This window comes from Streptopelia decaocto (genome assembly GCF_964273445.1).
Source record: "Streptopelia decaocto genome assembly, chromosome: 3".
Classification (NCBI taxonomy): domain Eukaryota; kingdom Metazoa; phylum Chordata; class Aves; order Columbiformes; family Columbidae; genus Streptopelia; species Streptopelia decaocto.
Window position 1 is genome coordinate 35,598,541 of NC_138656.1, and position 16,927 is coordinate 35,615,467.

Below are 16,927 nucleotides of genomic sequence, written 5' to 3' on the forward strand. Positions count from 1 at the left end.
GTTTGTTGCATTCCTCTAATATTCTAGACTTGTTTATGTTGTCAAACATGAAAAATATTTTTGTTTGATACCGTTTGTTCACGACAAACTTGTGTTAAGTGTTTTGTGTGCTTCTGCACTTACAGAGTAATTTATTCTGGAATGTTTTCAGGTTAGGTTCGTTTGTCCAAACTCCTTTTTTCCTTTCCTCTTTCTGTAAATAGCAACTATGCCTTTTTCCTTTCTGCTGGGACTTTCTACATTACCAAGAAGATTTTGGTAGTCAGCTATATGTCAGATCTGGATTGTTTGAGTCTAACTGATGCTAATTTATCCAGTTTATCTAAACATTATTTTACATATTAATACCCATGAACAGGAAATAAGACTTCAGGGAATCTTCCCTGTAGAAACTGTGTGCTCAAAGTTGTACACAAGCAGAACTTTGCCTAAAATCATAAATAGGCAACACTGTATGTGGACAGAAAACAGTGCAATACAATTAAGGCATGAAGAAATATTATGTGAAAGTAATATGAAAACCATAGTTTAAAGGATAATAAGAGAAAAAACAAAACTTAAAAGAAAAAATAGAATAAATATTTATACAAAAATACTAGGATCACTAGTAAGTGACCACTTAAAGAATAATGATGTACCAGTTATACCTAAGTTGAGAAGTGAAGGGCAGTACCCAACTCCAGATTGACACCTAAATGTACTGTATCCGTTATATATGTCTACGTGCGAGTGAGAGCTGTGTTCTCCACTTTGAGGGGATGGAGAGTTAACATTTGATAGGTAATGTGCCATTTGACGAGCCAGGATATTTGCATGGCATGGCAGATATCCCACCGGACCTTTGGGGGTCTGTACGCTTCCAAGCCAGCAGCTAGAAGTAATAGGAAACCCTGGGGCACCTCAGGTGGCAGTCAGCACCTGCGTCCAAGCAGGGATGCTGTGAATTGATCAGGGTCTCCATTGGCTGTAATAGGAGATGAGATACACAGATGAGAAACTCAGCATGAACACAAGCTCAGTGTGGAAGCAGTGCTGGCTCAGAACAAAATCCTTTTCATCTCACCACTGATGTAAAGTTTTCTGAAGTTGTACAAGGTAAATAATCCTAGCCTGTGTCAGAGAAGCCCATCTGTTTGTTGGACAGTTTTCTCATTTTTCATGTAAGGTTATTTCATTCTGTATTAACTACTGATGAGGATGCAGGTTTTCTGACCTTGCCTAAGGAAAGTTTGGTTGATTTCTTACTAATCTGTACTGTCTTATTTCTGAGGGGTTTTGATATTTCCTGTCAGCACAACTGAGGTTTTAACTCACATTTGGTGTATTGTCAACTCATGCATTATTTCTAATGTTCTCTTGAACTGTTTAATATATTATGACTTTATATATTAATATATTATGACTTACTAAATGAGTGAGGATTAAATGATAGTCCTATTCTTTTCCTGGTCCTGTTCCTTGCTCTCTACTTACAATTGACCCTTGGGGGCTAGGAAGAATGTAAGCAAAGAAGAAATTTGATTCAGCCTTCTTGCTTTCATCTTTTGTCTTTTTTGCTCATTGCTAATTGTTCTGTACTTTCATTTATGTTTCTTTTCCTTCTGCTGTATTTGTAGAACCTCTTCTTATTGCCTCATATGTCTCTTGCGAGTTGCAATTCAGTTTGTATTTAGCATTTCTGATGTATGTATCTTCAAATATGTGATCCAGTTATTTTATATAAATATATATATATATATATTTACTACCCATCCAATATCTGTAGCTTGGCTGTGTGCTCTTATTTTCACTTTTAGGGTCAGTTACTTTTGGATTTTTAAGTCAATAGAGAACACCTCACTGGAGCTGAAATAGCCTTTAAAACTATTTCCTGTCTTCTCTGCATCAAGAAGGTTAATTTGCTCCTGTGCTTGTGAATTTTGCCTCTTCATAATTCTTCTCTAGAACTTTTTATAATGTGACACTTTTAAATGGTTTTGTTTTCTTCATTAGAAATGTACACTGTGCCTCTTTGAAAGTTTCTTTTGGAAGCTTATCCATGCTGCTTTAAAGCTCTGTTTACTGCTTAAATACATTTTTGTCACACTCTGACTGACATAACTGTTCCAGTAAAGCCCTAGTGTAGACAGAATTATACTGGCAAAAGCAACCCTTTTTCAGAGCAGGAGTTTTCCTGTTTCGTAGAACTGCTATAAGCTGTCTGGGAAATAGAATGTATCTTTTGTCTCTATTAAGAGAATTAAGTGGAATGGTCTCATGAGCAAACTCTTGCTAATGTTCAGCTGTCTCTTTTCATATCTACTTCAGTTAAGAACAAAAAAAATGCCATATATCTTCTTACTAGATCAGCCATATTTTTAAATAAAGCTGTATCATAAAATACATCAGCAATAAAACTGGCCAATTTACTGATCAGAATACTGACAAGTAACCAATATTCATCCTCCAAATAAATTTCTACATGCAGAAAGAACAGAGCAAAATATCTTGAAGTAGTCAGACAGTTTGGGTAATGAACTTTTGCAGCTGTGAATAATTTTCATACCAGAATCCAGATTTTTGAAAACGTGTGATCATACTTAATATTGTAGTTTCCAATGAGATCAAAAAACCTTCAGATGTATTTGAATGGTGGCCTCTGAAAAACTGAAATGAGTGGAAACATTGGAAAGGAAAAACATAGCTGTAACCTTTTATTATTTGTGTGGCCACCCTAAAGAGAGGCAGAGTAAATATTCTAAGTGACTTATTGCTTTGTTCAACTGGTGTAAAATTACTCAAGTTGTGAAGGAACTTGCATGCAAAATTTGGCATCAGCCAGCTGCAGGTCATCTTGTTTTCCCCAGGCTTCAGGCAAAATCTTTTTGTGCGTCAGTGTTTCCCAAATTATAGCTATGAATCCACACAGCTCCTACTGGACCATGGAGCATCTTTATTATCCAGCTTTAATTTGAAGTGCTATGCAAACAATTCAGTGCTATAGCTGCTTCAGATGGCAGCTTTATATGCTTTATATGCTTCAGATGACAACTTTATAATTACAAAAAACACAGAAAGTAGAGGCATATTAGTGCTTTTACTTGAAACTAAACAATCACTTTTAAGTTCTTTTGCAAAACCAGTGAGATTTTATGTTTGTGAGGGTTTTGTTGCTGTTTTTTCTTCAGGAGCTTGGAAGATGTCCAGAAGGCTTCTCCGCTCTTGCTCAGAACCCCACACCCCTTTCTTTGCTGAGGAGGACTTCTTACAGGCTTTGCAAAGTATAGAAATGTTACCAGATGCAGCCAGTGTTCATAACATTTACTTAGAAAGATCATGCTTTGCACTGAACTTTGGTTTGTTTGTCACAAAGAAGCTTAGTGCTGCCATTAAATTTGGGTTACTCTATAGGACTTACCTGCTGATAGGAGTCATATAGCATGCCTTATTGAGACTGGAATGAAGTTATGAAGTAAAACCCTAGTAATTTCAAGTGAAGACTCCTGCTGAACCTCAGCTACCCTCTAGATTTTTCTCTGTTGTGCGTATATGGGTTACTTGGAAGTGCAGAAACAAGTTTCACAAGTCCAGGGTTGTCCCTGGCAGCGGGTTCCAGAGCTGATGATCTTTCACTGAGAGGGAACACAATGGAAGAGAATGGATTGACTTCACCTGGGACGTAAATAATTACCACTTACTTGAGTGTTTTGACTGACCTGTAAGCCAAAAAATGGAAAAGGATATAATCACAGAAATTGTATTAGCTTTTGTTAGTTGTAAAGACCTGTTATTCACTTCCAGGACTAATTAAAAATGTTGACCCTTATGTTCACAAATAATTTGGTGCTAAGCTTTTGTCTGGGCTAGAACTGATGCTTAGGGAATCTTTGATTTGCTATTGACTTATACGTCTGAGTAGACTTTCTGTACTTGATACACAAAAAAACCTCAAAAGAATTGATAGTCCCAGGTAGAAAATATTTAATTGAGGAAGTCCAGAGATTGCAAAGATACTGAGAAGCTTGTATGTAACAGTGGAGTATCTAGCCAGAAGGTGTTTTGTATTATTTGAGAGGTACAAAGTATTCAGAGATGTAGAAAGTTGTGTTTCTGCACAAAGAAAGTATTAAGAAATGTACAAACTTTTAACTTGCGTGGCTTGTGAACAAAAGATGGTAAACTCACTTATAATAGGATAAAGAAGGAAAAGTTGGTTCCGAAGAAAGTCTACTACTATTTTGACCCAGCCAGGATAAAGTTTCTCCTGGAATTCAATCAATAGATTAACTTTTAAGATTAAGAGATATTGCTACCCAGCATGATACAGTCAAGTTCTTAAAACTGTGTGACTTGGTTATTTTTGCAGAAATGTGGGGAGCTGTGCAGAAGTAGGAAAAGCATTTTAATGGAAGAAGAGCTGCTATATTAGGTGGCATATACGTGCAAGGAGACTTTGCATGAACTTCCCGCAAAAAAGTGAATGTCATGTACTTTCACTAACAGAATGATAACAGACAATTTGTCAGATGTGTGGGGTGCAATGGCATAAAATTATTATCTAGTAAAACAAAGCTCTTTAAAACTATAGAGTATTTTGTGGGATATTATCATACTACTGATAACTTTAAAATTGAATCCATACCATGTTTCTAAATAAATACTTACAACATTCTGCCCTTAATTATCCCTTATTTGAACTTAGAAGAGACAGATAACTTAGAAGCTACAACCATCTGTTTCTATCATACAGTCTTATTTTTAAGGATACCTTGTGCAGAAATACTTTCAGTCAAAACTTGGTATAGCAAGGTCTCAGGTTAGTAGTTGTTTGCCCTGTATTTGATTTATGGGAAGACCAAAACACTTTTACAGCAGTCTTTGTTGTTAATTGTGCTTAATCTAAGCCAATGATGTCTAAATTACTTATTATTTTGGTAAAAATAATTTAAAATTTCAAATACAGAAAGGCGAATTCAGAAGCCATTTCTGAAAAGCTACAACACGTTCTGTAGTAAGTGGATCAGAGGGATACATAGGTTCTTGTGCATTTCTGGTCAGAGCATTTAAATGACAGAATGGTGGAAAGTCACGTGTATTAGGACTGTGTGTTTGCTGGAGTTAGCGATTAGATCTGATAAAAGTCACTTTGTGTGGGGAAAAAAATCACAGTGTAGTGGGGAATTGGCAGGTTGGTGGAATATTTCAGTTCAGACATGCTGCAATGCCTCAGGGCATTTGCGGTCCCTTCTCCAAGTTCTCTGCCTGTTGATCTTTCTTCTTGGTGCGCATTCCCCTCCTCGGTGAAGGGAAGTGGCAGATGGCAGTAGCCCTTCACAAGGGACTGAGCTCAGGTTTGCAGTGCAGACTGAGGAAGAGTACGATGCATCCCCTGGAAAAGCTTCTTGAAATAGCGGTGCATTGGTGAAACACTGCAGCATCCTCATGCAAGTGCAAAGGAGGTACATTTGAAACGTGAAAAGAACTATTTACTGCTTTTTTATTTTTTGTCAGAATGGTCGCAGAGGAAAAAATACTGATAATCTAGTAATCTCTGTTACATTTCTGTCAAGGAGAGTTGTTGCGTTATTGTCTCTGAAAGCTGTTGTTTTACTCTGATTCTACATTTGTGAAGACTATATCCTGCTAATTTCTTCAAGATTGTGTTTGCAGCTATAATGACTAAAAAAGTCTGTAATAAAAATAAAAGGTAAATTTCTGGAACACAGAAATCTAACACAGTTGCAGGTTCCACAGCCTCAGAAATACAGAACATGGCATCCACGTGTCCTACTGGTGAATTTCTGTGAACCTGCATTAACATCAGCATTTTTCTTTGGTTTTGTATATTAGTATGTATTGCAGTAATTTACAAAGCCAGAATTTTAAAATGTCCTTTTGTGCTTTTTTTTTTTGCCAAAATATGGGTTTGTTTTCCATGTTTTTGCAAGTGTCACCTATGCAAGTGCGTGCTACATCTGATGTTTCCCTGGAGCTCAGCTTCAGTGCTCTGGTGATTTTTTAATATAAAAACTATATTTCTGCCAAATTCTACAATGTAGACTAAGTTGTATTCCAAGAAGAAGAAGAAAACAAACAAACAAAACCATCGCTTTGCACTTTGATGCATTTTACTTTGTATATTGACAGTCTTTCACATTCTTAGCCACTGCTTCCATACCTGCACTACCATGAGGAAGGTGATATCAAACTGTTACTTTAATTTTCCATGGTAGCTTAATATCAGATGCATTTTCATAGATGATATATTATGTTAGGAAAGTGATACAATTTTAAGTATGGAAAACTGTGATCTCTGGAAGAGTAATACAACTGGAGTCATTCATAGTTATATAAGTTGCAAAATCTGGCTACATAGGAATTGATATTTCATGGAGTCATATTAAAGAGGAAGCCCAAGGGTCTGGCTGCATTGCAGACACTGTCAGAATATGCAAGTGCATGAAACTGGTGAATGAGAGAGTCGATGGCAAAGAAAGAAGATGGGATGCACAGGGCTCTGAGCCTGTACAGAGATGAGGAGACACAGGAACACTTTTAGAACTGGAGTGGAAATGAACTTTCTTTTCACTGGGCCTCTCAATGTTAGCAACGCATTAGCCTGTACTCATACTACCTTACATGTCAAATGTGTCTCAGGTGAAGAATAGGGAGTGAAAAATAGATATGACACAAATGAATTATAGTAAGTTCTTCGGTATTAGTAAATATGACAAACTTTCCTCCCATTCACAAAGTCATACCAAATACAGTTAAGAAAATCTTTCCTTTTGACACTAGACAGCTAAAAGGGAGATCTAGGCTGCTAAGTGCAAGCCCTGTACCCATGCATTTCCAAAGTCTACATGAAATAAAAGGAGTTTCTTTGAGTTGGGATACATTGGAGGCAATATAGAAGAACAAGGCACAAGCCTGGGAAGATGAGTGTTATTTCTGATTTTGGCCCTGTGAAATTTACCAGGGAGAAGGTAAAACTTGCTGTATTTGTGTTCTAATGTGGCATAATCTTGATTTAAGACTTTAAGTCTTTTCTGTAAATCTGTCTCATATGGGACGAGCTGTGGGTGCCAGAGTCTAAGTATTGGTAGCATCTCTCTGCATTTTTTTGTATGAAAATTCAAGTTGCTTGCAAAAATGCTTGATAAAACTTGCTGTAGCGACTTGCTGTTCTTCCTTTTGCAGCAGGTGAGGTGTATACACCTTACAGTTTTATCTTGTCAGAGTACGTATAGGAATTCTGGAGCACCAGAAGGGAAAACATTAATCCACTTTGACCTAGACACCTCTGTGTGAGAACCACATAGGCACTTGGCCTTCATCTCTGACAACGTCTGTTTCTTGTGAGTCTGAGTTTCAATGGCATCGTTTGCAGTGAGTTAGTTTGCTTGTGTTTGTGCTTAGGAAAAGAGCATTAATGATGAGTGACTAACGTGTATGCTTCTACACTCTTCTCAGTAACTTTTCTTCCACCTGGAAATAACTTTTTTTTTTTGGTGTTAACAGAAGCACTGTTTCTGTCTCAATGAGGTTATGATCTTTATTTAGATGAACATGTCTGTGGCTGTTTTTTTACATCATCCAGGAGTAGCATTAGCTCAGCAGTTAGGTCACTTCCTTGCAGCACTTGGTACAATTTTCTCTTTATTTTTCTCTGTGAAGGTACTGTCGGGGTATTTTAATCTTTATGTTCAAAAGGCGTAAGTCAGGCAGTGGTTGTGAGGAAGACCAGTATCGCTCTGACAGAAGATACGTACGTTTTACCCATTTCGTAGGATATTTACGCATTACTGTGTGACAATATTTTTTAAATTTATTTCCCCCTTCCTAATTTTTCATAATAGTGCACAAGGTGACGATGCATGTAACAAAAACCCCGTTGCAGGCGCAGGCTGCGCGGCTGCCTGCTGTGTCCGGGTGTCACCGCCAGGTGGGGCGGGTGACAACGGAGAGGGAACGGCGGAGGCTCCGCGGGGCGCCCGGCCCGGCCCAGCCCGCCCGTGCCGGGACCTGAGGCCGCCACCTGGAAAGGTGGCTGCGGGATTGAGTGACAAGAACCAGACGGAAGCATTTCTAGTTAGTTCTTTCCTCGTTTCCTCCAATCATTTTCTTAATGTTACCCTTTGTATCAGGGAAAATAAACTTTGCTTTGTTTTTTAAGCTATTTGAAAATGTTTTAAAATTTATATGAATTATTTTCGGGGGTTGGAGGGGGGCAAGGGAAGAATCTTTTTTTTTTTTTTTTCCCTTAGAAATGAAATGAATATCTGGAATGCCATACAACTAAAAAAATTAAATAATTGATTTATGCCGATTGCCTCCCTATCCCAATTCAAAAGTATAACTAGAAAAGGGAAAAAAAGCACTAAAACATGAAAGACATTTGTATTTTTGTTCTTGGAAAAAAAAAAAAAAGTTAGTAGGTTGGCTTATTTTTAATTTGTTGCAAATTTTACTGGGATTTCCCCTCCCCAGAGATTTGAGCTGTAAGTAGAAGTTTTTCTTTGAACTGGTTTAAACTGAGGCCCTCTTTCTTGTCACGCACAGACAGGGAAATACTGCAAGATGCTGGATTAGCTTGTTCGCTTTTCATTGTTTTCTTTTGTAGCAGCAATCCGTTTAGCTATGGTATGCTGAGTTTATCTGATTAGCACTTAATGAGTGAAGGGAGTAGGGGAAATGTTGCCTGAGTTACTTAAGCCTAATAAAGTTTTCAGTACCTTCCCCCTCTTTCTAAATACCTGAACTTTCCTGACCCTCACCCCTGGCTTTTTCCCTCAATTGCAGCTCATTCACCTATGAAATGCGCTCCCCCGGCAGCTTTAACTGTCAGAAGCGGTGGTGCCATTAGCCGGATTTTGTTCCGTGCACCTTGGTCACAACATCCATCCGGCTCAACAGTGTTTGACAGTCTGTCTGGAGCTCTTACCAGTCCAACTACTGTTGTTCTGCTGACTCGCATGCCCTACCTGGGAACACAAACTGACCACAGACGCAACAAACTCCAGCACGAGTGTTTCTAACTTTAAACCATTAGGTATAACTGTAAGCAGTAATTTCTTTAGTTATGTTAGCACTGACATTTTAATGAGGATTCACTGGAGCTCAAATAATTACATTATATAAAGAAATTCAAGAAAGCTGAGGTTAAGTAATGCTTAAAAACTGTGTGTGGCATACAGATTGTGGGTCTGTTACCATAATTAACTCGGTAAGTTTCTTGCATAACTCTCATGTTTTGCTCTGGACTTCAACTTGATTTCCCTCTTTTAGGATTAATTTTTGGTTTAATTTGATATTGCATTGTAAAGTTTTTAATACAAAAACAGAATTCCGAAAAATTTAGAAAACTAATATGTGTTAGTTAGTGCCACTTAAATACATATAGGGTGGTTCTGCTAGTTTTATACAGAAATGCGAAGTTGTCTTAATGAAAATAGGTCTGAGTAATTACAATTGAAGTCTGTACCAGAGATTCCTTAAGAATAGTAGGTTCTATAGCTGTTGAAGTAATAAGAAAAGAGCAATGGAAGTTTAGGTGGAGTGTCAATAAGACTATAATGTTGCTTAGGAAATCTGAATCTTAATAGGTAGAGACCTCTGAAAATATTATCAGTTATACCTGCTTAACAATACAATTTTTTAATAGAAATTATTTCACATTTTTAATCAGTCCCAAATTTATAATAATAATACTAGTAATAATGAAAATCATAACAACAGGCAGTGAGTAATAACAGTAGTGATCCTTTTAGAGCAGAGTGTGTGTGTGTGTGTGTGTGTGTGTGTGTGTGTGTGTGTGTGTGTGTGTGTTTTTAAATAATTTTAAAGACATTAAAGGAATGCTAGAAGTGCCGGAATGCACTAAGATGCTTGAGAAGGGGAGCAGATAACTGTGAACGATTTTTGAGCAATGCAGAGCACAATGTGTCCAGTTCAGCTGCTGTCAAAGCTGGAACCAGTCTGGAAGTGTCGCACTCTGGTCTAACTGGTAGAAATTTTGGAAGAGTTTTTTCACTTCACTGACAGCCCAAACAGTGTCATTTAAACTTCTTGTTTCCATTATTGTTTTATTTTGTTATTTTTTGTCTGGTCCTGAGTATGTACAGATCATGCCAAACTTCTATCCAGCCATCAAGATGAAACAAAACCAGTTGTTAAACTGTGAAATAGGTATTGAAATATTTTGTAATTTGATTCAAAGGTTTATTTCAATCATGAAAAGTATGTGTGTGTGTTTTTCTTTTCCCCTCTCAGGTTTGCAATTATGTGTGGCTATATGTCTCAGTTTGAAAGTGTACAAAACAAAATCAGGAATGGTTATCTCTTCAAGGTATGTTTTGGTAGGGTTTGGGGTTTTTTAAGCTATTCCTTTAAATTATTTCCTTATGTAGTGTCAAAGACAGATTTTTTCCAACACAGTGATTCAGCCTCACAGGTCTATTTGGTGCCAATGTTAAAGTGAAGAAGTTATTTTTATGTATGCAAATAGATCAGATACTTACAAAATAGAAGAATTGAGGTAGGATTCTGGGAACAGCTTTAAGATTTCTGCTTTATTTTGTAGTCACGGTAGGGGGTGAAGGGAGTAACAATTCCATTTAGAAAATAAAAACATAGGAAATACTAAGTGATGAACTAACACAGTTATGCAATCATCCTTCAAGCCATTGTTAAGAAGTAATATTTGTTTTAACGCTGTCCTTTCAAAGCTAATTGTGTTTTTTAGAGTTAGCAGTTTGTGTTACATGTGCTACTCTCCCCCTCCTTGTGTTCGGCATTACTTAGGCGCTTTCCATCCCTTGCCCTCCTGGCCGGCATCCCCCCTTTCTGGGTGTCAGTGAGAGGCAGCAGACGTGTTCGATTCCTGGGGAATGCCTGGGATGGGTCCCTGTCACATCATGTCTGTGTCAGGAATGGGAATGTTGCAGAGCTTTCCTATGAGAGAGTATTTATTACATCTGAGCTGAGCCCCAAGCATGGGGACAAGTGAAGAATGAGGGGAAAATGGTTAATAACACAAGTGCTGCAGTTGTTTAGGGATGGAGTTTAGAAAGAGCCTGTAGTGTTTGCAGTAGACTTTTCAGGGAGGTTTTCCTCTTCACAAGTAATTGCTGAAATCTGTGTGAATCATTTTGAAATGTTATGAATTCAGGAAAATAGTGGCATGAAAACAGAGCTACTATCGCAATAGTTTGTGGACAAAATGATTAAACGATAGGCTCTTAGATATCTATAACTCAGATATCTTAGTGACAAGGTTAATTAGAAAAAGAGATGGGGAGAGAGGAGAAGAAACCTTATTAGTACCTTTTGAGAGGCAAATGGTAGTTAAGAGTCAAATAACAGATTTATTTTTTTTTCCTTCAAATTCAGATTGAACAATCAGAGCTTACTTTAGTAAATTAAAGAGAGAAATAAAAATACTAATGACCTGTAATGAAAATGGTTTTGGAAGAAGCACCTCATTAGATACTTTATATGTTTTATGGTTTTGGTATAAACAGAACCATTTTATTTTCTGAATTTTTAAGTTCTGGAGTTTTTTGATTAAGCTTTAGAGCTGCTTAGTCATGTCCTAAATCCAGCATTGCCATCTTGCGTTGTGCGCCAAGTTGCTATATAATTTTGTTTATGGTTTCCCTCCATGAGGAAGGGGTTTGCTTGTTAAAATATCTTTAGGCTGTCAGAAAAAAATTAAAGCAGAAGAAAATTTCTGAATTTGTTTATAATGTGCAGCAAACTTCATGGAATGTAAACACTCTTGCCAAACAAACGTCTAAAGTGACACTGATTTTCTTTCTAATAGGAGCACCTAGACAAAGCAATTGAACTTAAGCCTCAAGATCCTTTTTTATATTACCTAAATGGAAGATGGTGCTATTCAGTAAGTTGTTTTTTTACCTAACATATGAATAGAGTATACTGAAAAATGATAATGCATTTGAAATGAAATAGTGGGACTTAAGACAAAGTATGTGTTTATTGACATTTTGTGCCAAATGAAGCATTGCATTTATGTTTCCTGAATTAATTTCAATATGTTTGTGTGAACTGCTGACCATTCCTGTCGTGTGCATTAAGTAAGCTGTGCTTGTATGTCCTTCATTGTTGTGTTCAGGTTTCTTATATGAATGTATGAATGAAAAGTAACTGATATTTGGCAGAGAGGAAGGATGATCTCTGGTATTGTAAGCCTTGATTTCAGTTCTTTATTCTGCCACAAACTTGCTAGGTGACCTTGGGCTTGTAACATAGCCCATTGGTAACTTTATTCCCCATCCAAAATGGAAGTTAAAGGCACTTAACATGCTGTGGTATTATGGCTGTGGCAGCAAGGCTACCATACCAGCTTGCTAAATTCCAGGAGAATGTCGCAACAAAGATGCAGTCATAAAACTCTATAATTCACCAAAATGTTTTGCAAGTGATGCAATTAGTGTTATGCCAACACAACAGGTGCTTTTAAATATTGTATTAATGACATAGTGATAAATATTCTTATATGAAAAATTAAAATAATTGTTTTACAAGCTTAGGTGTTGATTAATTTTATTTTTTATAGAAAAATGGTGCTTGTGTTTGTAATGAGAGTTGTCTTATTCTTAAGCCCACATTTTTGATGGCCCAGATGGCTCTCCTTATTGCTTCACCTTTAGTGCTGTGAGGAATCTTTCATCAGAAGAAAATGTTCTCATGTAGTCTACGCTGCACATGATTACTGGGAGGCTTCTCGGAATAATAACTGCTAATGTGCAGTGAATGCCAGCCCTGCCTTTTTCCTCCAGCTTCTTCCAACACTAGTCACTATGAAGTTCCTGCAAACTGGGGAAGGAGCTGCTGTGATACATTGCAGCCTTTGTCTGCAACAAAACTTAAAGTAATGTTTCAGCATTTTTTTCAGATCATATATTTAACTTCCAAGGAGCTTTCAGCAACTACATTTTTTCCTCAGTTGATTTGAATAAGGAATTACTCCAGCTTTTTCAAAGAGCTTTTCATTTTGGTTTTCATCACCCTGTATTCTTGATTATCAGCATTAACTAGGCAAAAGTGAGTCACTGAAGATTGTCCTCCAATGTGCTTGCTGTCCTGACTCTGAAGAGCATCTCTCTCACCAGTGGTTCCTTAAGACTTGTATACCGTGCCGTGTCCGACAGCTGACTGCAGCTTCCATTTATGTCAAACACTCTAGGATGTTTTTCATGGCTTATTTCTCACTTGAGCTATTGCTTTTGAAAACTTCACATGTAATCTCAGTATACCTCACTTTGTTCTTATTGCACTGGTTTTTTACTTGTTCCGTTTTAGTGACAATCCCCACTTCCTGACTAATATTAATACATGTGGTTTGTTGTGCTTTATCATTACAAAGTCTTGTTCCACACTTGCAGCGTTTATGCAGGGCTTCTTTACTGAACATTAAAGCCACAGATTAGCATTTGCTTTAGGGTATGACTTGACCTGCATTTTATTAAGTGAAACAATCTACCTAAGGACATGTAGCCACTGAAATACTTAAGGATTGCTTTTTTTTTTCTTTTTAAAGTCCTGACTTCTGTTACTTTCTTGATGGCCATGACAAAATAGTAACCTGAAATGCTCAGAACAGATTTTCATAGCACAAATCAATGCAATAACATTTTGTTTTGACTGCTGGGGCTGTCGGCTCTTAAAAACTTTCAGTCAGTTGCACACTTTCAGCAGCAGGATGAGGCCATCATTTGGAAATGCTAGTTTTGAGTGTCTTCTATGGAAATTAGGTCTTAATCCTAGCCCAGTAGAGTTGGTGATATCTTCATTAGTTTTAGCACACTGGATGAGTAGGTTTCTGTGCTGATACACTAATACAGGTTTGGGCCATGCATGTGATCTAGATAGTCTTAGAAGCTTGTGGAAGATGTGGAAATTCTTGGTCCTGTTTTGCAGACTGTGGTGTTTTATGCTCTGGTGATTACCCCAAAAGTAGACTGTTGGCTGTGGTGTTTGTTCCAAATACTTCTTCAGAGCAGGGATTATGACAGGGTGCTTGAAAAATACATGTATCACTTCTTCTCTATACTGATACCTGTAGATGGAGTGATAATGCTCCTCTTAGACCTTTGTCTGTTTGTCTGTTTAGTGTAGCTGGGGTTGAGATTGGGAAGGCTGTGTTGTCCAAGGTGAGGAAATTCAAAAAGAAAAAGGGATGACTGAGGAAAGCAGGTGAGTTTTTTATATTTAGCCTAGCTGACTTGGGGGCCCAGTTAGAACTGGCTGCAATATTTGTTCTTTCACAAGTGTCACTTCCAGGGTCATTATCGTTTGGTTTTGGTTGCATATTCTACAGAAGCAGTGTAATTTAAAAAAGGTAACTAGTGTTCGATACTTTCTAGAAACATGATGTACTTAGGTCATCCTAGTATAGCCAAATGCTTCCCATTCATGTTCCATTTAATGTTGGGGGATCTTATTACTATCTTCTAGTACTGTTTGTTGGGCTGATACACTGAAAAAAACAGGTATAGCATAAGAGACTGCAAAAGGGGATGCTTCAAGCATTGTAAATCTGAGCTCCAGTTCATTTTCTCAAGTGAAAATCAGTTGAAGACTTCTGTGTAAAAAGTATAGTGGAGGCAAACAGAAAAGATTTATTGAAGTCTGAAATCTATATCCAGAGACTGCATAGTGTACTCGTAAAGCTATTTGATTTGTAGCGTTTTGCCAGATTTTGGGTCTGACTTCCGTGTCTCACCTTCCTCAGTGTTAACAGTCATTTGCAAAGAGCAGTGGTATAGCAGTGCCAAGGTTCTTATTCAGCAGTTATTCTTGCTGGGTCAGATCCGAAGCTCATAGCACCTTCCAGCAGGAGGGATGAGCTGAATTTTCACTGCCTTGCAGCAGTGGGGGTTTGTCTGTGATGCAAAGCCAGTGACAGTTTTGTGCCACCTTGTCTAAAGATAAATTTTTGCCGTTTATTATTTCTCTTACTATTATAAAGCCAGTAGAGCTATACAAAAGAGAGAGGTTCTGATGTGTTCATCATCTCAGCTTTGTTAGAAAATTAATTCTGGTATCACAATCAAGTAGACAAGGTTTTCCCCAGTCCTTTCATAGATGTCATGATGGGCAAAATTTTGCCTGTGAGGTCTGCTTTATATACAAGAAACCATGTATAGCTCTAATGTTTCTTGTTTTGTTTTGCAGAGGTAGCAACGGGGAAAAACCCCACAACCCTGTTTATTTATGCATTGAGCAAATGTAATTGAATACTGCCAGTAGCAGATAACTGCAGAACTCTACCAAATGTTATTTTAGTACTAGTTTTTTCCAGAGATGGGATTAACTTCTGTGTAGTAGTAATTTTTTCCAGGATAGCTTTAGTGGTAGTGTTAGGAAAAGATTATTAACATATAATTGTAATTAAGATTCTTTAAAATATCTAGTAAGCAAAGTAAACTGGTGTTTATTTTGTAAAAGAGATGTTACTATTCCAAAGGAAACAACTGCAGTAAAATAATTTTAATTTAAATTGTCTTTAGTGGACAAAACATTTTCTTCTCAGCCTTCTGTGACAAAAGCAGGCTTTATTAAGTACATATCTTTTAGGGAAGGTTTAATGTTTTAAATGTATGCTTGTCTTGGTTCTTATAATCTAAAATAACTACAGTGTTCAGACCCTTTCAAGTTTCAGCTTTGTTTTTATTAAGGGAAAACTGAAAACTACTTTGTTCATTAGATCAGACAGAAGTATTTACTGGAAGTGAACTGATCTGTCGTGCATGGTGTATAGGAATTAGTTCTCTTTCCTTAGAGTTTTGGGCACAGATCTGATAATCCCTTATTATTTTATGTTTGTAAGGTTTTTTAATGTTTAGAATAGCTTTTAAAACAGAGTACATATGTAGTTAAGAGTTAACGGCTACTTGCCATTACGGGACGGGCACAGAACAGTTAGTGTATAATTGTGAAACTGGATCAGAGCCTCTGGTAAATGCAAATGGGGTATTAAAAATTAGATCCTTTGGGATTTTCTTTTTGGAAGTTATATGCCATGTGTTGGATTCATTTCTGGTATATCCCAGTGTCTCTTTGGGTTACATCAGGGAACAAATGGACCCAGTTCCTTCATCTGTGTGCTCTGTAAGTCTGCTCCCCTTACTGGAAAGTGAAAAGCCCAGGGGATTCAAGTTGGCTAAATACCTAAATGCCTGCGCAGACTGTCCTGGTTCCTCAGCTGGCAAGGAAGAGAATATTTTTGTTGGAAGCCAGTATCTTAAAATTGCTGTCCAGTTACTTAATCTCTTCCAGAAGTCAAAAAATTGCAAAATTATTTAATACAATTTTACATTAATATATTGTAATTACAAAAAAAAAAAAAAGAAAAAAAAAGAAAAAAAGAAATAGAAAAAAAAAAGGAAACTAACTGGAGATATTTAAGTAGGTGCCACTAATATTTTACTGAAGCTGGATCAATGGGATGATTTTCCTTTATGGAAAACAATTGTGTGATCTGTCTTCAGTGAGCTATTAGCAAGGAAACATTGATGGAGGAGATCCTTTAGGGCTGCAAGTCAGTCCTGGCTGAATTTTCAATCAAGTGGGTTAGTTTCCTTGGTGCCAACATCCTGGAAGTTGAAAAGAGCTGTCAGTGGGCAGGGTTTGCATCTCATCAAAAACAAAAAAAACAAACTCCAGCCAGTGTTTTAGTTCATATGTGATTTTTGCTGATCCCAGGCTAAGTAGGAGAAAGAGATGTTAGAAAAACCCTTTGCTGTTTAGGGGAGAACCACGTTTTCTGCCTTGGTCTTCAGAGGAACAAGAGGCCTGATGGGAGCGTACTGGCTACAGAGTTTACAGTCAGCTGCCGTTTAACTCTGTGGGTGGTGTTCTTCCATCTCTGGCATTAGTAGAGATTTGGGTGTAATAAATGGATGAGAGTTTACTGTTTGAC

The 16,927-nt window shown here is 37.3% G+C and overlaps 1 protein-coding gene across 3 annotated transcripts in view; it reads left to right on the forward strand.

The window, feature by feature from the left end:
* Positions 1–16,927, forward strand: part of RMDN2 (regulator of microtubule dynamics 2) — a gene marked incomplete at its 3' end in the record, with an annotated part of 48,842 nt that overhangs the window by 14,674 nt on the left and 17,241 nt on the right. For all 3 annotated transcript variants that reach the window (XM_082049291.1, XM_082049289.1, XM_082049290.1), the window contains exons 6-7: positions 10,252–10,327; positions 11,804–11,881. In XM_082049291.1, the coding sequence (XP_081905417.1) occupies positions 10,252–10,327; positions 11,804–11,881 (154 nt within the window). The remainder of the gene's footprint in view (positions 1–10,251; positions 10,328–11,803; positions 11,882–16,927) is intronic.